Source organism: Pteropus vampyrus, unplaced genomic scaffold (genome assembly GCF_000151845.1).
Source record: "Pteropus vampyrus isolate Shadow unplaced genomic scaffold, Pvam_2.0 Scaffold18, whole genome shotgun sequence".
Lineage (NCBI taxonomy): Eukaryota > Metazoa > Chordata > Mammalia > Chiroptera > Pteropodidae > Pteropus > Pteropus vampyrus.
Window position 1 is genome coordinate 9297575 of NW_011888799.1, and position 25648 is coordinate 9323222.

The window sequence follows — 25648 nt, forward strand, 5'->3', positions numbered from 1 at the left end:
AATTTGTTTTCAGCTGTCCATGAAAATCCCAACCGAGACACACAAAAATGTCAGAACATGCTGAGTGGGAGTGTGGATGGTGTGAGGGAAGACATCGGTCCTGTCGGACAACTGAGCTCAGCTGTGAGCTTCTGGCATCGGCCCCACCCCACCCCACCCCATCCCTGGAAAATGGAAGGGATCATTTACTGTTTGGAGAACGGAGTTAAGTTATGGTTGACACAGGGAAGCCTGAAACAGCAACAGTAGCATATTGCATAAGAGCAGACAATTTAAAGAAAGCTTCACCAGATCTTGTGAGATATTTTATTGTTATAAGCATGGAGAGGAAACATAGCTGTATACTGGCATACTAAGACATGATTTTGAATCCCAAGTAACAGTTTTAGAAACCTAAATCATCTCATTTCAAAGCTAACATTTCGAAATGATGAGACACTATTTTCATTGATTTTTTTTTTTTTTTAATCCATAAGGAAGATATACCCACTGTAAGACCCTCCTTTATTTTGGACACTCAAGGAATCTGGCTTCTGTTGGCCTGGACCACTGACTTTCTCTTTGGGAAGCAGAAGCCCCGTTTGACACTATCCTCACATGCCACAAATAAAACGCATTCCACCTACATGGCATTTCTATGACCACCCATTTCCTCTTATCTTCTCAAATGGCCGTGCCTTTCTGTTCCAGTCACCTCAGAATAACTTCTCCCCCACTTCTGCACTTACTGGTTGCTGTAATCTTTCTCATTTCCATGTAACTCTTTTTTTTGAATCTTCCAACACAGACCCCTCCAAAGTTCTCCACACAAACCACAAAAAACTATGACTTTCTGCAGTGTTTCTCAATTTCTGGCCTTAGCAACTTATATATATCTTGAAAAATTTGTGAATCTTTATCTTTTTCAATAAGAAATAAGAAATAGGGGAAAGAAAGGTAGATACATGACTCATTCAAGAGATGATATGTTCCACCAGACTTATAATCTTCCCAGAGGACATTTCTATATTTTATTTCAACAGCTCCTTTGTGAATGCTCCTATCTCATGACATCTGAAGCCTTAGCACAGATCCCTTTGCAAGAAACTGACTTAATGGATGGTCCCTTCGTGCAAGAAAGTTTTGGTCAATGAAACTGACTTTGTGCACTGAGAGATGCAGGAGTGTGGAGAAACACGGGGCACTTTACAGGCAAAGGAGACCACACATCTCACTTTGCATGATTATCAGAGTCAACATTTCTCTTTCCTCAGAAATCAGCCACTAAAGCCTTGTAACCATTGCTGATTGAGAACTGGTGACCTCAAGGCCAACAGAGGCTCCTGCTTCCATAAAATTTACAGATTCATGGATGCTCTCTTTTACACTTTTGAATTTGAATCCTATTGTTCATTTTATCATACTCTTGGCAAACAGGGGTTGAACTATGTATCTTGTGGGTGGCTACAAAACCAGCAAGTAATTCTCTAAGTTTTTGTTTTCATAGTTTTCTGGAATTTATATTCAGTGCTGTGGCTGGAAAGGTGGGAGGTATATGCACTCCTATGTGTGTGTGTGTTTTGTGTGTGTGTGTGTGTGTGTGTGTGTGTCTGTGTGTCTGTGTCTGTGTCTATGTATTGGTAGTAAGGGAATGTGCCTCAGTTAACAAATGTGGGCAGAGGGCCAGATCCACACCCTGTGGAACTTTGCTACAGGTTCCTGCCATTACAGAGGTTCCTTTTACAATGTCAAACACAGTGATTCCCCAAGGAACCCTACAGAAGTGGGTGGGAGTTCAGTTTTTCTTGTCTCATTGTGTTTTCGAGCATGAGAACCACAGCCTCCTCCCAAGCGCTGTGCTTTTCTTCGCTGATCCTGCCAAGAGGGCCACACTAACGGTGTGCTGGAACCCTGCTTCGATTCTCCCAGATAAAACCCCGAGAACCAGATCAGATAAAGCCAATCTTTCACCAATGCTAATTCTACTTCCATGGCTCCTCCAACCTGACTTCTGACTGTCTTCACAGTACTGAGTTTATGCTCAGGAGAATGTCATAGCCTGACATCATTTCCTTTAAGGACTTTAAGTAATGAACTCTTTAGTTGGAATAGTGACGTGACAATTTTCAGGCAAACATACGAATCAATGTGTATGTCTTTTGTGAATAAGTAGAAATAAAGAGTTTATTTACTTTAAATGTTATTCATATTTCTGTTCTACCTCCCTCTCTCCATGAAGAAAAGAAAGCTAGAGTAGAATTTAAAATTAAAAGTAAAAGGAAGAGATTTTAAAGAGTTAAAATACTAAAAGAAAACTCTTTCAAACCTCAATAAATAAATGACTGTCAAATCTCAGCCTCTTTTGTCCTGTCTTCCCGAAGGTTGGGCCCATTTAGGTTCCAGTCTTTATGAAGACTACACAGCTCACATTTCCCAAGTAGCCCTACAGTTTATTCTGCCTCATTATCTCCCAGGGATCTAACTTTGATTTGGAATGTAAAGTTGCTATAGCTGCGGCACATGGTTAAATTTCAAGATGGATGCAATTTTAATAAATATTTATATTTGTACAAAAGGCACACACACACAAAAATCACAATCAAATTCTTCGGAAAACCTCCATCATCTGTTTGTCAAGGTAAAGTGTCATTAAGAGCATAGATTAGCCAGCTGTAAAACTTTCTGAAAAATTTCTAAGTGGTTGGAATAAACACAAGTTAGATCATACAAGATTCTTAATGTATATTGGTCTGGGAACTTAAGGACTGAAAGAGCTAATACATAGAAAGCTATATGACACACCAAGGCCCACTAAATCCACAGTAACAACAACAATGATAATATACAGTGCTGCAAGATTACTAAAATCTATTCTATAATGCACAGAGAAGTACCTGGTTAAAGCTGTTAAATATAATATATGACAGCTGGGGTCTGTTTTCAGTGCAATATATCACATTTGGCAATTAATGGATATAAAAATATGTATTTTTTTGCTTTCAAAACATGGAATAAACCAAAACATATGGCATTTCTAATAAACTATAGAAATGCAATCCGCAGTTGTATCTGCTTGGATCTGATAAAGGATGGTTATCACACTTTCTTTGCATATTCATTCCGCTTAGCTCAAACCTTAAGTGCAAAAATATATACGTATGTGTTCAACATCAATAGAATCATGTCTCTTTCCATTCGTTTCTTATATATCTTATTATCTACTCAAAAGCATCCCGATAATACAATTTTCTCTGTTTTTTGTTTGTTTGTTTGTTTTCCACTGCCTCCCCTCTCCTCCTGCTAAGAAAATACCAGGAAGATATTGAACTTGCCCCATGGCTTACTTTCACTTTCCATTTTTGAGCCATTTTTTAATTCTCGGTGTTGCAGTATCTGAGTAATTGCATTAGATCATTAACGCAGAAATCTTAAAATGTGGTCCTTAATGTTGTTTTTCTCAACTTTTCCCCTTCCTTCTTTCTTCCCTCTCTCCTACCCTCCCTTCCTTGAATTCACCAGAGTATTTCCTAGATATTAGCCTTTTACTTATTATTTTAATCAAAGCTTATCTTGGTGTATAATGTGTGAAAAGTGAAAATGTCTCTTTGAAATTCTATTTTACAACATAGACAGACAAGCTGGACCTTGGAGGACTTGAGTTTCACTTAAATACTATACACATTTGGTATCACACAAAGGGTGGGGAGAGAGAAGCAAAATAAATTGAATTATTTTTAGTCTGTCTTTACAAGAGAAAGCCTCTTCCCTAATGAAACAGTTTCTTCAGCATTTGCTCCCAGAAGCCTGTGGAGAAAATATTTTACCCAGGGCTTTGAAAAGATCTCTTTTTCAGAGTACATCCACTGTTCCCCGAGAGGTCACATGAGTTGGATTTGCCTGTTCTTAGTTGAGCAACGAATAAGCACTGGATGTGTTTTCCAGGGATGAACTGGTTGTTTCCGGGGTAGAAACGTTGTACGTTCCTGAAAAACAGAGCAGCAACTCAGCCTAAAAGGCAGATCTGCACGATCACGGGAGTGCGAACCTACGGACCTAAGGGGAAATCCTAGTCCAGGAGCTGGGTAAGCTTGCCATGCCCGGGAACAAACCCATGCCTGCCCTCCTCCCAAGACCCAGAAATGCTGGAGAACAAACAAAGCCGTCCTTCTCAAACATGCGTGGCAGGCGACAAGACAAGCACTAATTACTTCCCATCATACCAGCAGCCAGATTTCTACGAAGGACAGGGAAATCTCAGCATGGGTAGCCCTCCACATGCCGCCACATGCATGGGCCTGTGGACAACCATATGGGGGACCCTCCCTGGTTCCCTTGGGTTGGGGTGACTCGAGGAAGCTCTTAGGAAGGGCCCGGAGGCTGAGCTGGAAGGCAAGGTGGGAAAGGGGGAAAAGGCAAGAGAAGAGAAATTTACAGAAGAGGAAACGGCAGGACTGAAAAAGCAGAAGTCAGGGGATGCCAATAAAAGTGCTGAGAGCTAGTGCAGCAGCGAGGGCAGCCGCAGAGCTACCACACAGGCTTGCGTCAGCAGGGAGGCAGGGACTGAGCACAGGGCAAGTAGGAGGTGTGTCGGGCAAGGGAAAGGACACAGTGCCCACCCTACCATCAGAATGGTGAACTGCCACTGCTAACAAGGTTTCCATCATTGTCTGGGGGGCCCTTTGGGGCCGCTGACAACATAAACCAAAGTTACAGTGATTATGGAACTCTCAAATAAGACAATCTGGAGCTTCATTAACGACCCCGAGAGGCCATCAGTGGCAACGACTGGGAATCTCAGGCCCTGGGACTTCGGGAACAGAGCCCGATTCCAACTTTTATCTGACTGATTCAGATACAAGGAACACCTCTAATTGGCCTTATATATTGCATAATTCTGATTCTGTAGAATCATTTCATAGAGTTTTCACGATTTTCACTTCAATACAAATGGTAACCGGGTCCCAGTGACAATGCTGGTCAAGTGCAACAGTTCTAATACCCGCTGAAGATCTTGTCATTTCACAACAGGTCTGTCTAATCAGTGACTTTCAAAATCAAAAATAAAAGTCTTCCTGTTTCATGAGTAATGCCTCAAATTGAAGCCTAAAACACCAAGTCCTCTGCAGTTTTAACAATGAACAGATATTCTCAAATTTTGCTTTTACACGAAAAGCTTTGGTCAGGAATGTTGACGCATTTCTAGATTCTGCATTTGTGAGATCTGTTAGGTTTCAAGAAGCTGAAAGGAATTGCGGTGCTTATTTTCCTGGAGGAGATAGTGGCACAGAACAGCAGTTTCAACTTGCCAGAATAGCTGAGACTTATTGCCCAAAGCCATTGATATTATTTTATACCTCCATACCTGGATATTTTAACTGTGCATAGGTGATCCCTCATATATGTATTTATAGTTTTATAAATGTCAATGTGTAAAACAAGCACGCTCCAAAAAGAAGGAAAATAAGAAAAAAAGAAAAAGAAAAGAAAAAAAGGGAAAATAAATCCATAGTCTGAGTTCTTATAGGTAGGATTTTCTAAACATTCTTTGCTGCATCATAACCCAGAAACATGGCCCACCTATTCCTACTTCGCATGAATAGAAAAGAACTCTGTGTTTGACAAGGCCAACAGTTTACAGTTTCCATTTTTATGGTTGATATAGTTTTGACAGATAGCTCTCCACAGGCTTGCCTAGATTTTCCAAATCTCATTCTTTATAAATTATGATTAGTTGCTTACTGAAGGTAGTTGTCTTCTGTACCAGCCTCCTGGTGGTTTGGGAAAATATAAGCAAGTTATTTTCCTATATTTAACTTCTGTCCCCAGTGAGGTCATTGAAGAAAATGCCATGAAGTGGGAGTGGGAAAAAGCAAGGGAGCGAGACTCCCTAGCCGGTCAAGTTCGTTTGGGTCAACCTGGGGAGTAGTTGGAGGTCACTACATACCTGTTTTACCAAACAAATTGTTAAATCTTCTTGATATTGGAGAACTCATAGAAAATACAGGCGTAGAAGAACCTAGGGATGTTGACTAGAAAAGAGAAAAAAAGACAAAGGAAATGTGTTAGACCAAGGCCCTGTTTTATCTCTAGGCTATTTCATTTGTTGCCCCCTAGTGGTCACTACCTGCATAGCTCATTCCAATTTAAGGTGAGAGCCTGGATGAGCATGAATTTCTAGTTCAAACAAATCAAGCAGCAGAGGATCTTGAAACATTGGAATCTCATCGTCGGTATTAAAAAAAAAAAAACTTTCAAAGAAATGCTTTACTGTTTTATAGAGTTTAGTATCTTCTGACAAATGAAAACAGTCAAATATATGTGAGTGAAATTGTTATTTTCCAAAATGAACTACAGAAAATTGTATTCATCATTATTCCTCAAATTGTATTCTCTATTGCCTTGAGTTTCCCTAGAAACTCATCATTTGTTTCTCACTGAAATTTGATCTTAACCTCCAATCGATATTATCTGTGCTGTTTGACCCCTGTTTAAAAATGCGGGGACAGCATCTTAATGACAGTTCCAAGGCTGTGTTCAATAGGCAGAATCAGGTGAGAAGCAAAAACAACAGAATAATCTATGCTAACACTGGTTGTGGAGAGAAAGAGTTTGTCGAGTCTCTATAAAGAAAAGAGTTACCTTTGAGTGCTGTGAAGACCATCTCGACAGTGAAAACTTTTTCAGCAACGCTTCCTGTACCTGCATTGTTTTTAAAAAGCCATCATAAATTCAACATGCCACAAGCACTTTAGACTTTTCTATGAGCATAAAACCGTCATGTTCTTACCTTCTGATCCCAGAGGCATCCAAAGAGTAAAATGAATAATCCCTGAAAAACGAATTGAAAAGAAGTGTATTTTAATCATATTCCATTGTCCAGCAAAATAAGAAGTACTGTTAATCTGGCATTGAATTTGTACTACCTCTTTCCACATCTGTGTTTATGAAATGCATCTAGTAGATGATCATGTTAAAAGAGATGCAGTAGGTCTACCCAAAGGACCTTAAATGTTATGTTATAAGGATATTTTCTATTTCCCCTTAATTATGAACTGGAGGCCCTGCTGGTTATGCTATAAATATCTCACACAGTTGCGATGAGGACCTGAGGCATGGGGTCGAATAATCAGTCCCTTCTAGTCATGGTGTGTTATAAACATCACTAGACATGGGCCCTATAGTTTGGAGCTATCGGCCTAGTAGCAGAAGTTAGGATTTACGTGGTCTTGGCGTGAGCACTCAGGAGGCAATGTCTCGACTCCACCACCAGACTCCCTTGCCTTCTCACCAGCTCTTGGGGTCTGCGCTTACCACTCAGTCCACTGATTAAATCAGAATTAAGTATATTCCTTCTTTGTGCTCCAAAGGCTTGTTGTCTGTACCTCTGCTAAAGCTTTTCTAACAAATTGGCTTAAATTATACTGTTATGTGCTGCAGAAGAACAAAGAGGGTACCTTTTTCACTTTAGTATAATAGAGTAGAATGTCTCTCTTACATAGGACATTCATTCTTTCATTCTTCAGCAAATGTTTCCAGAGGACATACTATGTGGTGCGTAACATTCATTTCATTCACCAAATAGATATTGAGCACTTACTCTGTGCCAAGGTCTTTTTTAGGCACTAGGGATGTAGTGCTAAAAAAGACAGATCCTGTCCCTGACCTTACAAAGACAGGCTCATTTAGTGCTTGTGGAAATGAACTGGAGAGATTACTTTGTTTAATAGTGGTATTTTCATTTAGGAGATAATAAACTGCATCAAGATCATGCTGGGTAAATAGCAAAATCCCATGTAGGGAAGGGACTTTCCTCCCACTTATGTTATCGGGGCATTTAGAAGGGAGTCACATAAGCAACTAAATCATAATACAGGTGATAAGAGGTATGAGTTTCCATTGGAGCAGAGGAATGTGTCCTTCTAGCTCATTGAATTCTTGTGATTACTGCTCTCTACAGCTAGATCCTCCTCTGAACTGAAATCCTTCCCCATTCTCACTTCCGTTTGTGTTTCTATCATTAATTCGTTCTACCAGCATAGATACTTCCTGAGAGCCTGGCACTGCAAAACTCACCTGGAAGGCATTGAGGAGGGTGAATGCAATATGGAACACAGCATTGCTTCCTTGGAACACAGTGGCAAGACCAAAACCCCAGGTAAGCCCCAAGAGTGGCGTGAGGACCCCAATGCTTTTGGTGATCTGAAACAGGCTGCTCTTCTCCTGCTTGTTAGGCTTGTCACCAATGGAAGGTCTTAGGATCTTGGTGATGACCACAACCGTGATGGTCACATTCACCACCACGATGATCAGTGCTGGGATGACAAAGGCCAGCAGGGCCTTGGTATCATCCCAGTTGAGCCAACAGGCGTTCTTCCTTATGTAGACTTCCTGGGGCTGGGTGGCCCCCACCGTGATGACTGAGATGACAAGAGGACAGCCATAGCCAAGAGAAAATGCAATAGCCTTCTGAATGGACTTGCTTACATCATGCAGGATGAAAACCAGGCGGTAGAAGAGCATGAGGCCCAGAGTCAGCATCCAGAAAAAGACGCTGAGGTAGAAGAAGTGTATGAAGAAGGTGGCTGCCACACAGGCAGTCTCGTTGAGTAGGTAGTAATGGTCACGGATGGTGGAGGCCACAATGAACCAGATGTCAGCAACCAGAAGGGAGGCAGCAATGTTCACTATGCAGATGTGACGCATGTAGGAAGTCCGATTCTTGGTCACTGACTTCCACACCACAGCTTCCACAACTAGACAGGCCGCTAAGCTCAAAATGGAAAAGCACAACCCAATGTAGGAAATGATATCCAGTAGTATTTGCAGGAGAGAATCAGGGTCTGGAGAGTCAGGGGACATGAGGACGGAGAATGATGTTAAGTGGTCACAGCTGCAGAAGACACTGTCCCCATCGACTTTCCCATAGCAGCCACTGCTATCCCACCCCCCTGTGTGGTTGGCGAGGGTGAAGTTCCAGAAGACACATTGTGGTTTCCAACCTAAGGAGTTGTTATTCTTAAAAGTCATTGAAATTCTAAATGGCGTGGTTATTTGGGGCCTGACAGTGGTTGTCATCACTAAGCTGTCTGCAAAATTATTTCTCTGAAAATCCGGAGCAAGAACGGTTTTGAGAGTTGGGAAAGCCACGGTGACAATAGATGAATCCGGCTGCAGGTTTTCCATCTGGCACTTGTCAATGGCCACATTGCCCCAGAGGTCAGAGTCTGAGAAAACAAAGACCTGTTTGTAAGGTTTTGGGGGGCCAGATTTTATTATCATGCTCCTCATCTGCACATTAGTTTGGGAGATGGACAAAATAGTGCTATCTTCTGACCAGAATGCTTGGGAAAATCTTTCCACTGAATCCAGTAGCTGTGAGCTGTAATTGGTCTGTTGCTGTAGTAACATCTTCCAGGTACTCAAGATGGGCTTGTCGAGGATGACATTAACTATAGACAGGATGTGCTGCAATTGACATGACATGGGATGAAGCCAACCAAATTCTTTCAATCATAAAAGATAAAAAATAATAATAATAACACCTTCCTGGAAACTGGTTGAGAGGGTATAGGTAAGAGGAACAGAGAAGAGAAACGTGAGACATCACAGGCTGTGGGGATCTGAGACCTACCTTCTTATGGCAGGGAGTTAGCAGAGGATGTGTCAGTCCCCAAGAGAGTGAGATGTTGTTAAACATTGAGCAATAGTGACAGTGAGAACCACCCCCCACCACCAACTGAGGCTCATTCAGCAGTCTGGCAGGGATCTTCATTAATTGTTTAATTTTCTTCTAAATCCCAAGCTTGTAAAGGCTCTTCGGTGGGTGGTATTATACCAGCAAGGTAGTCACAAAAGACTCTCTCAAATGCTGAAAACTAAATGAGCAATGCCATCGTCATCAAAGGTATCTTTCCTTTTGGCTAAATATTTTGATTCTCTCTTTTATAAACCTGGGCTTGTCATGTCCCATTTGTGCCTTCTCTCAATATAGTTTCTCTACCCTTTTTTGCCTTGTTCTGTTATCTCAAACTATGGTCTCTGTAGTTAGTTGAATGGTGGCCCCTAAAATGACCTGTCCTGAGTTAAGGATCTTGAGAGGAAATCCTCCTGGATTACCTAGGTGGACCCTAAATCCTATGACAAGTATCTTTATAAAAGAAAGCCATGCGAAGACAAAGCCAGAGATTGGAATGAGGCAGCCACAAGCCAAAGAAAGCCTGGTGTGACTAGAAGCTGGAAGAGGCAGGGAAAGATTCTCTCCTGGAGCCTTTCAAAGGGAACATGGCCCTGCAGATGCCTTGAGTTTGGACTTCTAGCCTTGAGAACTGTGAAAGAATAATTTTCTGTTATTTTTAGTCACTTAGTTTGTGGCAGTTTGTTATAGCAGCCCCAAGAAATCCATATAACCTCTTTAGACTCTCTTTACCCAAGCTGCTTGCCAATTGGCCTCTGTTTGGGTTCGGCCGACGGGAAGCATCGGCAGGAGATGGGATGGTGGGAGAAGAAAAAAGCTGAAAAAAATCTTTCTATTACCCATTGCACCCTTCCCCCAACCACACGTTCCCCAGCACACCTTTGGCCGTGGCTATGTCCTTCTAAGACTATAGAGCTCCTGCTAAGTGACTCCCAGCTCCAAGCCTTCAGCTTTCACTCAGCTGCGGTGCACTCTTTCCTCTCCTTTTTCCTTTAGTCCCAGGAATAGTAATGACTCCTAAATGTTTTTGACCTCTGAATGCCACACCACCTTTTTATTTTTTTAAATCCTGGCTTTACTTCTACAAAGTCTCTTCATCTGAATTCTTGTGGGTGAATTCTCTTTCTTCCCAGAACACTGATTACTTCAAAGTTCATGTTTAGTGCTAGACCATTGAGAATCCCACATTTTACTTATTCTAAAAACCCTGAATTCCTAGTTTTCCTAGAAAGAAAAATTAATTCTATCTAAAACAGAGATTTACTAAGTAAATCTTCTTAAGGTCCCAAAATGAATATTGGCAACACTCCTTGATATCCTAAAAGCCATAGCTGGCAAAGCATGTTATGTGACTCTTATATCCAGTGCATTGCTCTGGAAAAGACAGAGAAGAAGCTGCAAAGGGGAGACATTGTTTCTTGACTATAAATCCTGAGGGGTGAAAAGATGAGACCTCAAACTTCTGCAAGGCATAAACAAACTCACCGTCATCATTTCTGAATTCACTCGGATTGGAACTGTTGAGAGCAAATCAAGGATGTTAATAATGGCTCCCAGGCTGCCAGGAGACGAGCCGACTTCATGTGCCACCTTGTCTTTGCTAATAGAAAGACCTCTTAGGTATGAAGGCAGCTTCCTGTCCTGAGAGGGGCTCTTGATCAAAGCCTAGTAAAATAAAAGCCAACACAAACAGACACACAAAAATCTTGCCAGTTAGTCCAGTCATCAGATCCTCCTGATTCTTCCATAACAAAATGTCTCATGTCTGTAGTTTCTTTTTTCTCCATTTCAATAAACATATCTCATAAAATAACTTACTTTTATCTTAAACTGTACATTTCAGAATGAACCATTACATAAGACCTCACAAATAGAAAAGGAACAGAAAAACATATGTCAACCTGATGACTAATTGAGAAAAAAAAAAAAAGGAAGTAGATTGCTAGAGGGTTAGATTAGAGTTGAGTAAAACTGACACTTGGATGGTTTGTATGGAAGCACATTTGCTACTCTTTGCTTTTTCTTATCGCTTACTTCACTGATCATTAAGGTGACTGTTTGTCCCAATTTTCCTGGGACAGTTCTGGCTTATATCTGCCGTCCCGGTATAATTATTAACTGTACCCTCTTTTATTTTCAAAAAGTGTCCTGATTTGGATGGTAAATGATAGGATCACCCTACGAATAATGATTATTCTTGTGTTTTCTAACTATCTAACTCCTAATTATAATGAAAAAATCCAATTCTATCTTCTCCATGAAGAACTTTGATGAGTGTTCCAACAGGGGAATATCTTCCTCTAAATGCATAAGTATTTGTTTCCTTTAATATATTTCACATTTGTATCTCTACCAATGTCATCTTGTGTTCTAATTTCAGTGTCTCCACTTAAATGATAAGCTCCTTAACAATGTAAAGTGTGTGTTATATTTATTTATATCCTTCTCATATCCCATAATGCCTAACATAGTACAAGTTATTTAACTTGGCACATAGTAGGTGTGCAATAATATATATGTTAAATAGATAAATCAAATGGAGCATGATAGGCCTGTTGTTTCCTTTCCAATGAAAATGTATCTAGGTATCCAGAATTGGGACCAGCACCCAATGTTGAGTTCTCAGGATAATTTATATCCCCAATGCTTCATTCATCAAAGACCAACTCAGACGCCAAGTTTCTCAAGCAGAACTTCCTGATTATCCTAGCCAAAATTAATGTGTATTTAACATCTATATTTTCCATCAAATCAGAGGTCAAGTTCTAATTTGGCCTCTTTACCCTAATAGCATTTATAATAATGCTTTGCACATAGTAGGCATTTTCATGAATTTGGTGTAAGACAAGAAGAGAGGCAGAAGACAGATAAAGCACAAATCAATATCACCTCTTTTCTTCAATTCTCCAAGGGTAAAAAGATTTGGAACCAGTTGTCTAAAGACATCACTATTAACTATAACCCTTCTAGTTGCCTAATCGGTATTTATTTAGTGTAATTCATGGAATTTTAGAAGATTCTTATTCATAATGACTTAAGTATGAGATGACATTTATTTATTTTGATGGAAAGTACGGAATTTTCCCCTACCACATAGCAGTAACCTCTATTGTAGATAAGAGAGGTAAGCTAGTCCCTTCTGTAACTATAGATTACCTCTAAGGATTGAGGAGATCTCAGATTTGTAAAAGCATAAAGCCCAACTATTTTTTTTTTTTCACTGATCAACCTTATTTTTTTATATTGCTCCTCTTTCTGTGAAGATTAGAGCTATTTGCTTGGTATCAAAATTATTCAAAGGAGAGAAGTTAGAGAGGATACTACTACCTGCCCCTTGCAGGTAACAGAGAGAAGGTATTGAAAAGACAAGATAAAGGTATACAGCCAGTTTTAGAGTAGCACACATATTTTGTTACCTCCACAATTGCATTTAAACAAAAATTTTAAGCATTTTTAAGGTTACGTCTTCTTTGGAAATAAACAAGTAAAAGTAGCTTTGAGAGCAACACAGATCAGCTCAAGGCCCATTTTCCTAAGTGCTGAGAAATATGATAAGCTAGACAGCTCTCCCCACCAAGAGGTCTGAATCAAAGGTTTAAAGATCACCTTGGCCAGCTGGAGCAGACTATTTATTGGGGCAGAGATGCAGTCATTTCTCTTCACCTTCCATTGAGACCCTACACATTTGTAAGTAATGATTCCACCAATGGGCCCTCCAGGGCTGCTGGGAAGGTTTGAAAACTGGCATAACTTCTGGATGACTCTCCCAGGCTCCCCAACACCTATTATGGGGTCTTGGCATGTGATGTTCTCTCCTGCATTGGAAACATGGAAATAAAAAGGACAAATGAAAAGAAGAGAAAATATAGCGGAAATGGGGTCCAGCCTAGGTAGAATTTTCTGTTTGAATTCATCTCTCCCTTTACTTTCAGTGACCTCTTTGACGTTAGCCAATTCCTTTATTTTGCACCTGATTTCCAAAAGCCACTTAGTGCTTTCCACATACATCTGACTTTAATCTGCACTTGTTCCTCCTAACAGAATCGATTTCTTCTGTGGCTTCTTCCCACCTTCAATCTCCAGGAATCTTCTCTCTACTGCCTATAATATCTAAGCCATGGAAAATAATGAGAGCTTAATGTGCACTCATCCAAATAAGAGCTATTCAGGTTTCCAAGAGCCTTGGGGACATAATGCCTTAATTCAAGGGATTCTCAACTCTGGCACATTAGAGTCCCCTGGAGAGCTTGGGAAATACTAATGTCCAGGCTCACTCCAGCCCAAGTAAATCAGAACCTCTCCAGCTGGGATTGAGGCATTAACAGTTTTTTCACTTTCTCCAGTGTCTCCAATGTACAGCCAAGGTTAAGAAGTACAGCCTTAATCCAAAGATACAGTTAGCAGTAGGAATTCCAGGCGCCATGGCCTGAATGTCTAGGCAATATTTCTAAGAATTTCTTCCTTCTGGTTTCCCTTGAGGGCAACTCTATTTCACCTCTACTCAAGACTTGAATGGAAAAATGACATTTGTTGCACAATCTCTAATCTCCTGATTCTCTGATGAGCAGATTTCTCTCTTCACCGATTTTTAAATTTAACATTAATTGAGTTCTCAGCCGTAGTATAGAATTTTGAAATACATAAGTAATGTTCTATGAGGAAAAGAAAGCAAAATCAGACTTGGTATGAAGGAGAAAATAAAAACAAAGATAAGTGAATAAAACATGTTGGCACTGGGCTAAGATAGGGGAACAATAAAGTGATCTTGGTTGCCCCCCAGAAGAGGTATGCTTGGCAGGGTAAGGAACAGTGACTCAGAGAGATAGGAGACTCTCAATTACTTCCTACTTTGGTGCCGGGCTCAGTTACCAACTGATGTAAGAAAAGCCACAAATCATTCAGTGAACTCAAATAGGCTTGATGATAGGGCTATGGATCCTTCTGATATCAGGAGTCCTATTGCAGAGAAGATTTCTGGAGGCAGGGATTACCTATGGTGGAAACCCAGGACCATCATGTATTCACTTGTTCTTCTGTGCTACTGAGGAGAGCTCTTCAGTATGAGATATTATGAAATGGTTCCACAAATCTGGCCTTCTACATTGAAAATATTATGTGGGAGGATATTGTCTCAGCGATTACAAATGATGGGAAAGATAGTTGCTTATTCTTCAGACTGATTCTTTTCATGTAGCCTTGTCTCAGGGTAACAGTGCTAGTGGGGACACTTTTCCTTTGTTGAAACCTCAAGGGGTCTTAGCCCCACACAGACACTGCCCACTCTTATCTGCCCAGACTCAGCTGAAACATGACTTCATCTGCAAGGCTTTCTTGATTACTTTCTTCCCACCCACCACTCACAAAGTTAAACCAGGCAGCCTCTTCTGGCTGCCCACAATGTCTCTAGTTTAGCACTTGCCACATTATACGCAATACACATTTTTAATCATTACATCTCTCTCGACTAGCTTGGGGTCAAGAAACATGGCTATGGCTTATTTCTTTTCAACCTCCCCACCCCCATGCTCACGTAGCCCAAGGCATGCCACATGAGGGTGCTTAACATATATTTGTTAAATGGGTGAATGAGGGAGTGAATGAATAAATGAATTGCTGCTCATGATTATAACATTTTTTAAAAATTTAAAATGCTCTCACCAGGAACCAGATTAAGCTTCATAGGTAGACTCCGGACTGAATTATTAGCAGCATTGGTAAAGTGACAAAACACATCAACATTTTTTGGACACCAGGAAACTGAGTTTGCCGTGAAATTCAATATGTAGCACACTTGCTTTCCATTAACTTCTTTTTCTAAGACAGAATTATTGAAAGAATTAAGTCACGATCTTAGTATCCCAAGCACAGATTTCATTAAAATGACCCACTCTGGATACCTGTCTAAACTTTTCCCAGGAATGTGCCACATTCATTTTTAATGTGGTTTTTAAAATAACTCCAGCCTAGAGGTATGTAAGCCAACATTTGCATGCATCCTAGCCAAAACTTCACCATTTATGACTCCAAATCTACGCCTACAGTTTTAGAATCAGAATGCTTTTCAGAATGCCCTCTACCTACCTAAATCCCATCATGTCCCATGCATTTATCCTATCTACATTAGTTTAGAGTCCTCTCCTACACTAGACCATAAGGTCTTGGAGAGAAGGTATCTGGTCTTGCTTATCTTTCCATCTCCTAGCGTCTAGCTCAGTATTTGGCACATCGAGATAGCACTGAATACATCTATGCTGAACACAGAATGTTAAAAATGTTTGAATGTTTCAATATCCATATTAATTCCATATCTCTCTATCATGCAACTTTCTGTAAACTATCCAAACTTTTTGGGTCCCTACTTTTCTGAATTTGCAGTGTTCTTTTGACCTAGATTGCTCATTTTGGATATTTAATGTTATATGCATCGCCTATATAATATGAGCCCTTCTACATATTAATATATGTGTCCCACTTCTTTTCTCTCCTTTTCATTACCTACTATTTTGTTTTGCATTGAGTAGGTCCCCAAGAATTGTTGAAAGAATGAATGAGCTTGTGCATCACTCATGATGGTGTCTACGTTTTGAGATTTGAGGTGTGAGCTCATATTTGCTTGACCTTAATCTTTAAGAATCCTGAGAGATCTGGATTGAGGGTACAATCTACCAGAGAGGATTTAATTTTTTTAACCACATGTCATAGGGTGCTACCAATGGACCCTTTTACCCTTCAGTTTGGAGTTCCTGAACCGCATGGATAGCAAATATTCAAACTCCAAACATGAGTGAGGACAAGACAATTATAATTCTCAGGAGAAATTTTTGCCCACTCAGAGATGATGCCAAGCTCTTAACTCTGGCAGATGAATTTTGTTTTTCTGGTTTATTCTTTTACTGAGCATGTCACTCTTTGAGGGTCCTGACATTGTGCCGGTGTGGTAGAGGTACCTTAGCTACTGCACAGGGAGCAAGTCCTTTTTCCCATGACCTTCAGAGCCTTAAAACTCAAGGTTCTAGGTTTCTTAGATTGGCAGATGTCCTCAGGGAAGCCCCAGAATTAGCTAAAGCATTATCTTTTTTTTTCTTTTCCACTGTGTTTGGCCCTTGGTTATTTCTCTTACTTTCTTGCATGCTTAACTGTGCATTTAAAAAGGATTTTTGTGGTACTTTTATAGTATGTTGATTCATAGCATAGAAGGAGGGACTATCAAAATAACGGGTCTACAATAGTGAAGAAGTGGAAGGCCTATGAAGACATCTTAATACTGTCTTCAACAACTCCCGCTAAAAACAGTGGGCTCCATCCTCACAAACTCTTAAGATTTTGCCACAAACCAGTGAGCCAGCAGTCACAGAGCAAACTAGAATGTAAAAATGGCTCATGAGATTCTCTCCCTCTGATATACCCGGTCTCTGATGCAATCCCTGTATCTCTCTATTCTTAAGAGTAAATTTTCAGACTCCACATATAGTGAATACTACACACTAACGATTCAGCAGTTGGTGTCTTACCAGGAGGAAAGAAAACGGAATCGGCTTGGAAAGTTACTTTGTAGTGTTCATCCTCCTCGATGCAGCATTTGAAGTAATGGGAACCTTTGCATGAAATTGCAGCTTCCAAAGGGTCAACCATGATGTCCAGCTCTAGAGGCAGTGGGTGAACAGTGATATCTTTGGTCGCGACACTGTATGCATTTTTATATCTAAATATGCAGTAATAGGTTCCTGGGTAGAAGGAAGCAAAAATTAGATGGAATGAAATCATTGTTCCAAAAAGACATTTGCTGGGAAGGTTAAGAAGAAGCTTATTTGTCCCTGTTAAGCTTGGATAAGGACACACCACACGTTCCTGGATACTGAGTAAGAAAAAGCTTGATCGACTTCCTTCCTGGATTCTCTATGTGGTTGAAGGACTGACCAAGAGCCACCTAAATAGTCACTTACTCTTACATAAAATTAAGCAGCTTATCCAAAGTCACACAGCTTGTTAGGGGTGGAATTGGGTTTCAGAATGGGTTTCCAATACCTACTCCAAGGTTCTTTTATTAACTATGGAATAAATGGAAATTTTTGTGTATGCTGGGATGGGAAGTTCTTTGAAAAACTTTGAAAGTCATCAGCCAGATGGAGTACTGTGATCCTGTGACACTCCTTCTTTCCATCTCTAAGTGAGTAGACTTTTCAGTTTCTAGGACCCATCATGGCACCACCAGGAGTGTGTGGAGAGAGATAGAGATAGAAATGCGAGAGAGAGAGGGAGAGACAGACAGACAGACAGAGAGATGGAGAGAGAGATGGAGACAGAGACAGAGAGACAGATAGAGAATGGATTCTTGGAAGAGCCTGAGCTGTGGATCCTGGAATTAGATGTCTGATGTCTCACTGTTATTGAGAAAAGTCTAAAGATAAGAGGTTGGCTGACTTTGCTGGAGTAAAAGGGAAGGCGGCACCAGGAGTAGCTTGCATGCCCAGTGCTTGGTGAGACAGAGTGGACTGTGGAAAGTATTTGAGTTGAGCTTTTCAAAAGAACCTTTTCTCAGTGGACTTTGTGCCGGGGCCCATCAAAAGATGAGCTGCCATTCGAGCAGCCGCCATGAGGACAGTACTAGAAAGATTATAACAGTACCTATAGTTTAGTAAGACACTTTGTTTTTTTTCCTACATTCTTTCTCTTTGCTCCAACTCTGAAGAAGCCAGAACAGCAGCTAACCAGAAGATGAACAGGTAGAACAAAAACAGAGAAGAAACTCCTTTTAATTCTGTCAAGAGGGAAGGAAATTTTAAATTCAGTATAAAATGAAAGTGCAGTTGCTTTAGATGAGATAGATTTTTTTAGTACTTGAGTTTGAGACTGGTTAATAGTTTAATGTGACTGGAAGAGTTATGGCTGCTCATAAGTTATTGCCCAGTAGAAGAGATGAGCAATTTGGACAGGTAGGTGTAAGCTCGGCATGAGAAAAAAATATTCTCATTTTCCGATTTTATATAACCAAGTACAGCCAAATAATATCAAGTTACTTGTACACTGTTGCCTGGCCTCTATTTGTAAAAATGAAGAAGAACTGAGACTCACAGGATCTGGGCTGATTAATTGTACCGTAAATGAAAGACTTCAGAGTGAAGTGGTTAAGGGTTGGCCACAAGAGCCAGGCAGTTTCAGTTTCATCCCAGTTCTGTCATTTATGAGATGTATAACCTCAGATAATTTATTTAGCTTCACTGAGCCTCAGTTTCCTCATCTGTAAGATGAGGATAATAATAGCATTATCTTCTTGGTTTATTGTTTTAAATGAATTAATACACTTAAATACTTAGCACAGTGCCTATTACATAGTAAGAACTCAATGAAAGTCAGTTATTTGTGTAGCAGTTCTATTAAAGCCTCTTTCCCCCTCCCAAAGATGTGCATATTTTCCTAACATGAATAATGTGTAGTGATATATAAGAAATAAAATTGTTTCTATCTTTGGAACCAAGAATATAAATCCTTTACCTAGATTTTTTGATACCACAATTGGGTAAAACATTCCTAAGAGTCTGGTGAAAGTACTTTTAAAAGCAATCCTCTTAACATGCTGGCAAGAGCACAGGCTCTAGAATGAGAGGGACCAGTTCCAGTTCTGGCTCTACAACTTACTTAAGGTGTAGAAGCTTAGGTGTACTTACTATCCTCTCTGACTCTCGGTTTCCACATCTGTAAAATGGGAATAATGACCTCTTCCCCCAAAAGATTGTTGCATGGAATATGATGACATATTTAACGTAAAGTGGCTGGCACAGGCATATCTCAGGACAAGCCCTCCATGGATGGCAGCTATTACAGAGTGTATCCAGGGATGCAGGCGGCAGAGTAGGGTACTGGCCTTTCACTCACCATTCCATTCCCTCGTCGAGGTCGTCACTGTCAGCACTGACTCTGCTCCATCAGGATACTTCCTCGTGGTAAAAAACCTTTGGTATATTTTAATTCCCGCAGAAGTGTTCCAATACACCTCATCATAGTTACTCATATCACTGGTGCACTTTATAGAAAAGTTTTGTCCCTCAGAAACAGAAATTGGGTCCGGGGTTATTGTTATGTTGGCTGAAAGAATTCAAACAAAACAGACAAAAGAAAACCGACAAGTATGATGTTTAGTCTTTCTGGTGCCATGGACACATGAGTGAAATTTAAGATAGAGACAGAAAGTGCGGACCGTCCTGATTCTACTTGTGTCAACACGAGATTGGTACCTTGCTGCTCCTGGGCTTTACTTGTTTCTAGGCTGTTCCCGGTGGTGCTCTGAACTGTACTCATTTCCATCACATGCCTTAGGAGCTCGTGCACTTCCCCCTTGTGGCTGGAATTATCTCCTGATGATCAGCAGGGCAAAAGGTTGCAAACTTAGGGGTGTTGTCTTAAACCCAGCTCCCTTCCAACCTCTTCCACGACAACTTAAGGAATAGTAAATGGCTCAGTTCTTGGAATAACTTCATTCTCTAGTCTTTTTAAATATTTTAAAAATTAATACCCCATTGCATTTTCATTTCTGTCTTTCTATATTTCTTCTCCATAAAAATGTGAGCCCCTCAATAGCAGGACTCTCTCTTCTGTGTCTGCATCCCCAGCATTGAGCACTGGGTTCCCAGTCAGTGCTTACTTAGAACTACATTTTAAGTAAGAGAATCATAGGGTTAATTGCCCAAATAATTATATAGCCTCAGGCGAACCGGGCTGCATAGGCACCCTAACTATCAGTCTCTCTCTATTTATCTCTCTTTCAGGGAATTATTCGTGAGGCTTTACTCACCAAAAATGGTAACAAGACCTTTACAAATATAAAAACTCATATGAAAGTGCCACTATTTCTGCCTCGTGCTCTATCTTTCCATTCCTCTTAAAACATGTCTTTTACACAGTTGACATTTCAAAATGCCATTCACTTCTGTCTTCCATAGGCAAACAACTTCATGCCTCAAGTCCACCGATGCTGGCCTACTTTTCCAATCAGTATAAAATCTTATATTTAGCATAATCGAAAGAAATCAGGGCTTTCCATAACACATTTTACAAAGTGGGATTCGAATGTTCAGATAGAGCTTCAAAGTCATACAAGCATAGATTACTATGTTCCTCACATTGGATCTTGAGATGGCTTTCTAAGGTTTAGCAAATCTTGAGAGAGAGAGGAGAAAAAGGCTCATGCAACCATGAATACGGTTCCCTTGATTCTCAGGTGAGGTCCCAACCACCAGACCAGTGGTTTTCAATGAAATCTAAACATGTCCCTAAGGTAGCCAAAAGCCGACCGAAGGACACAACTCTGAGTTAAAACGTGCAGTGTACAAATTACTCTCACTACAGACAACTGCAAACGGCTCGAAAAGACCCATGAACTCTTCTATGGCAATCATGTTTTCAAGTAAACCTAATCTTGCTCTTTTTAAAAATTCAAGTCACGGTAATAAAAAATATGAAAGAGAGTAACAAGTATATTTATATTATTCCTTTCTCAAAATTGTTCAGAGGTGGGGTCTGATGATTTCTCTAAATAGTTTATTTTTGTAATATGGGTGGAAAAACAAGTTAGCCCTATTTTGCCAATAGAGCTAAAGTTATAATGCTTTATGATATGAGGAGAATAAATGCTATTTTTAAGGAGCCTGAGTAAGCTGAATTAATTGAAATGCTGAAACACACTGTTACAACTGTACAATAACTATGAACTATCAGATTGTTAAAGCTTTGTGCAGCCTTCTTCCTAGGACAGGTGAAGTGGGAGAGGAAGAAGGACAGGCAGAGGTGAAGGGTGGTGCAGAATGAGTCAAGCTATGTTGTTGTAATCCCAGAAAGGGAGAATGAAATTATGGAAGGAAAAAGAAAGTTAGACGTATTTTCTTCCTTATAAATTCTATGATCAAATGGGACTAATCTGAGTGTGAAACTCTGCTTCTCAGTTCACTTTCTGTTTTACCAGCACAATGAAGCCTCTCCCTTCCCTTCGGCCACTGTTTCCCGCCTCTCCCCTTCCAGATTTGAAAGACTTCATCTGATTCTAAATGACAGAGAGGGAAATCTTCTTCTGTTTCCCATTTTGTGATTTACCCCAACAGCACTCCCACTACCATGGAAGCCCCTGCTTTATCGCTCATGGATGTTCCCAGTTGACTGGCAGCCCTCGGTTTGAGGTGCAAGGCTAAAAATTCTAGTAAGAGTCCTTACCCACAGACGTAAATGTCACTTCTATGTTCTTAGTTCCTCGGGCTCCATGGGCACTGATGAACTCACAAGTATAGACGACTGTCGTTCCACTTAGACACTGAGTTCCGTCGGCCTTGAGAATGTAATTACTGCAGCTGGAATCTAAGTCTGTTTCAGAGTTTCCTGCAATGACATAAATAGTTCTTTGGCTGTCACAGCTGGTTGACTCTCTGATTTAGTAACAGAGGCCAAATCAGTGAAAAATAATTATTTAAATTAGATTTTTTTTCTTTGAATGGAGACTTGGCAGGACAGTGCAATGGTTAAGTCTGCAGACTCTGGAGCTAGGTTGTCTGGCTGCAGATCCCAGATCTTACCACTTACTGGCAGGGCATTGTTGAGAAAGTCACTAAACTACTCCATGCCTCAGTTTCTCCAGATGTAAAATAGAGAGAAATAATAATAGCTATGGACCAGGATTGTAATCAGATAAAATTAGTTAATATATGTAATTACCTAGAACAGCGCCTGGCTGAGGCCTGCCCCGTTAGTGATGATCATCAGTGTGAAATTTTTTTTTTAATTTTTAAATTTAAAAAAAAAGAAACAAGATCTTTGGTTATGATTCAACTAAAAAGAAAAAATGTCAGATTAGTTAAATTATTATTACTATTATCATTATTATTATTATTATTGAAAGGAGGAAGACATAAGACTAAAACATCTTATATTCATCTCATTTGAAAAACTTTTTCAAAACTTGTTTCCTCTTATTAGTCTATATGTTTTAGTGGAAGCTTAAGTTCTCACTTTTATAGGTTACCAGCCATTTCCTCTAAAAAATAGCTCCTCTTCCATATAAGTATCTTGCTTTTCATTCCCCAGATGACATGTCCTCTAAGCCACCTTTACTTCCTGCCTATGGCTCTATAATATCCCCCTGGCGAATGCCTTCTACTGCCGTCCCTCTCTCCTCCAATCTCGCCAAGTATTCTTTATTTTTTTATTTTTTTTATTTTTTTTTAGGTGAGGCATCCCTTGGTTCACCTCACAGATTGCAAGGACCTTGTCAGTTTATAATCCCTTATTTTTTATTTTTATTTTTTATTTTTATGCCTACAGCACCTGGTCTTCCTAGGTGGTCTCCCATCCAAGTACTAACCAGGCCCGACCCTGCTTAGCTTCTGAGATCAGACGGGATGGGGCTTGTTCAAGGTGGCATGGCCGTAGACTTGCCATGTGTTCTTAAGGCATCCTTCAAACACTGTCAATCTTCCAAAATTTAAGGAAAAAGAATAAACCTTCGTAATAAACCAATGTAAATGCATTTTTTTCAGTCTCAGTTGGATAATCAGTGGTATTTGAAATAATTTGATTGATGTATAGCCAGCTTTTCTCTTCAGTCTCCAAAATGGTTGTTCAAAAACACAAAATTGATTTTCATCTTCACCCATCTTAACTAAATTACCTCCTAGTTCATAGGCACAAGTGTTTCTACTTATCTCTATGGCTCACCCCTCCACTTATTTTCTGCAAACTCACTTCTTCGATTTCCTCCAGGCCTTATTCTATCCTTTATCATTCCTCTCCCTTGTGTTTTTAATCTTTCCTGGAGATTTTCATGCCAACCACCAAATATATTCAAGTCTTCCCCTCCTAAAATAATCTTTCCCCCAAATCTGAAAGCTCTTCTAGCCACCACAGCATTTTCTTTCTCTCTTTGCACTGCAAAGCTCTGCATTTGTCACCTTTAGTCTTCCACTCCCACTTTTCTTCAGAACATTGTAATTTACTTTCTTTCTCCTATACTCTACCTAAAGTGTTCTTTAAGGTCAACTGTGATTTCCTCTTTTTCCCATCCAGTGGCTTCTTCTCATGCTCCCTGGAGCATCCTGTTCTGTTGATCACCTTCTCTGTGACTTGGCTCACTCAGTTCCACAAGTCTTTCTTGCTTCTCTTCTCTCTTTATCCCTATTTCTGGGTCTACTTCCTAGGCTACTTCATAAATATTGGTGTCCCCCAGGATAGTGACTTTGCCCCAAGCATTCTGATATTGACCTTTTCCTTATCTGTTTCTCTTCTCTCTCATTGGGCAATCTCATCTACATCCATGGCTCCTATTATATCCTGTATTTGGATAACCAGCCCCTCTGTCTCTAAGAGAAACACTCTTGTTGGAAACCCAGAAGCAGGTTCTCAGGTATCACTTTGACATTTGAAGTACCTCCAACTCAACATGTCCCACTAAGAACTTATCTTTCTTCTCCATAGACAAAACCCGTCCATGTTCTAATGTTTCTTCTCTTTGCTATTGGCAGTTCACAGAATTAAAAATCTTGAGGTCACTTTTAATTACATTTCCTCACATTCCAGTTCCAATCAGTTGTAAAATTTTTCAGGTTATACTTCTAAAACATCTCATAACTGTCTTATCCACTCCAACTCATGGTCACTAGCCTGGGCCCCAATTGCATGCTGTTGTAACTGAGTCTTTATTTTGGTTATTTGCTCCATTCAATCTATTGGCTACACTAGCTTAAAATTTGTTTTTAAAATTTATTCTTATTTTCTAAAATTTGCTTTTCTAAAGTTCAGCCCGTTCATCCCTGATCAGCCATTCTCTCCTTTTATCTTTAAAATCTCATCATTGTCTACAAAATAAACTAAAATCTCCTTAGTGTGGTATATGTATTTATTCACAGTATGATTCCAATCTGCCTTTGTACTCTTTATCTCATCTATATCACTCTTTTAAAAACCAGGTCAAGTCTTGGACCTTCAGCATGCCCTGTAGCTTTGTACTTTATACCTGTGTTCAAACCTGGAATATTCTCCATCCCTCCTCCTATTGACTTTTACTCATCCTTCAAGCTCAGCTTTTCTCACTAAACTAAGGTGCAAGACAATGAGCTATGTAAGATAGAGCATAAAAGAGATGTACAGAAATAATTATAATACACACTAGATAAATTTCATAAGAGTGAAATGAATATATTATGAAGATTAAAGGAGGGAAGTTTTAGCTGGGAGACTAGCCAAGATTTCAGAGAAGAGGGACGATTTGCTCTAGGACTCGAAAGACACAGATAGAAATGATGGCTGTGATGTTCTGATATGCAGTTCTATGCGGGTTATGTGTGTGTGAATCAGCACTCTTTGGAGAACTTGGGTATTCCACAAACCTGCTTCGGAAGCTGGGGCTGGGTTCGGGGGTGGGAGGGTAATAAGCCATGTGGGCTCTATAGCTTTTCTATAACTCAAGTAGCCCCACTCTGGTCTGCTTTACATATCAGTTGTGTAATCCTCAACCAGTGGCAATTTTGCCTCTTTGGGGGACATTTGGCAATATCCGGGGACATTTTCGAGGATGCTGATAAACATTTGGCAATGCACAGGACAGGGCCTCTCAATAGAGAATGATCTAAAATGTTGCTATGCTGAGGTTGGGAAACCCCACATTAAACAACCACACAAGATTTTGATTAAAGAAAGGATTCTACAGTTAAATCAGAAACCACTAATATAAGCCAATGCACAGAAGCAGCAGCATGCTTGTCTTGTTTGGGAAAACTAGTATTTCTGTGAGGCTAAAACCTGTAGGGAGAGTGGAGATAAGGTTCCAAAGAGACCGTAAACTCGGAAAACAAAAGTGGGACCTCTGAATTGGCAGCATTCACACTGTATTTCATACAATATCCTTGGAGCTGTGTACCTCGGGGTCTTGCCCAGAAAGTATTGAATGCAACTAAGCAAGCGTCCCTTTCCGAAGAAGGGATGGTATGCAATTACGAATAT

At 40.1% G+C, this 25648-nt stretch overlaps 1 protein-coding gene and 1 pseudogene across 1 annotated transcript in view; both read right to left on the minus strand.

The window, feature by feature from the left end:
- Positions 1-3446: 3446 nt before the first annotated feature.
- Positions 3447-25648, minus strand: part of ADGRF5 (adhesion G protein-coupled receptor F5) — a 64363-nt gene continuing 42161 nt past the window's right edge. The window contains exons 10-20 of the mRNA XM_011354790.1: positions 21875-22036; positions 19547-19756; positions 17185-17397; positions 15332-15487; positions 13280-13488; positions 11159-11338; positions 8053-9444; positions 6767-6808; positions 6619-6678; positions 5924-6008; positions 3447-3962 (exon numbers count right to left, since the gene is read on the minus strand). Of these exons, the coding sequence (XP_011353092.1) occupies positions 3883-3962; positions 5924-6008; positions 6619-6678; positions 6767-6808; positions 8053-9444; positions 11159-11338; positions 13280-13488; positions 15332-15487; positions 17185-17397; positions 19547-19756; positions 21875-22036 (2789 nt within the window). The 3' untranslated portion in view covers positions 3447-3882. The remainder of the gene's footprint in view (positions 3963-5923; positions 6009-6618; positions 6679-6766; positions 6809-8052; positions 9445-11158; positions 11339-13279; positions 13489-15331; positions 15488-17184; positions 17398-19546; positions 19757-21874; positions 22037-25648) is intronic.
- Positions 22967-23085, minus strand: LOC111736204 (annotated as a pseudogene).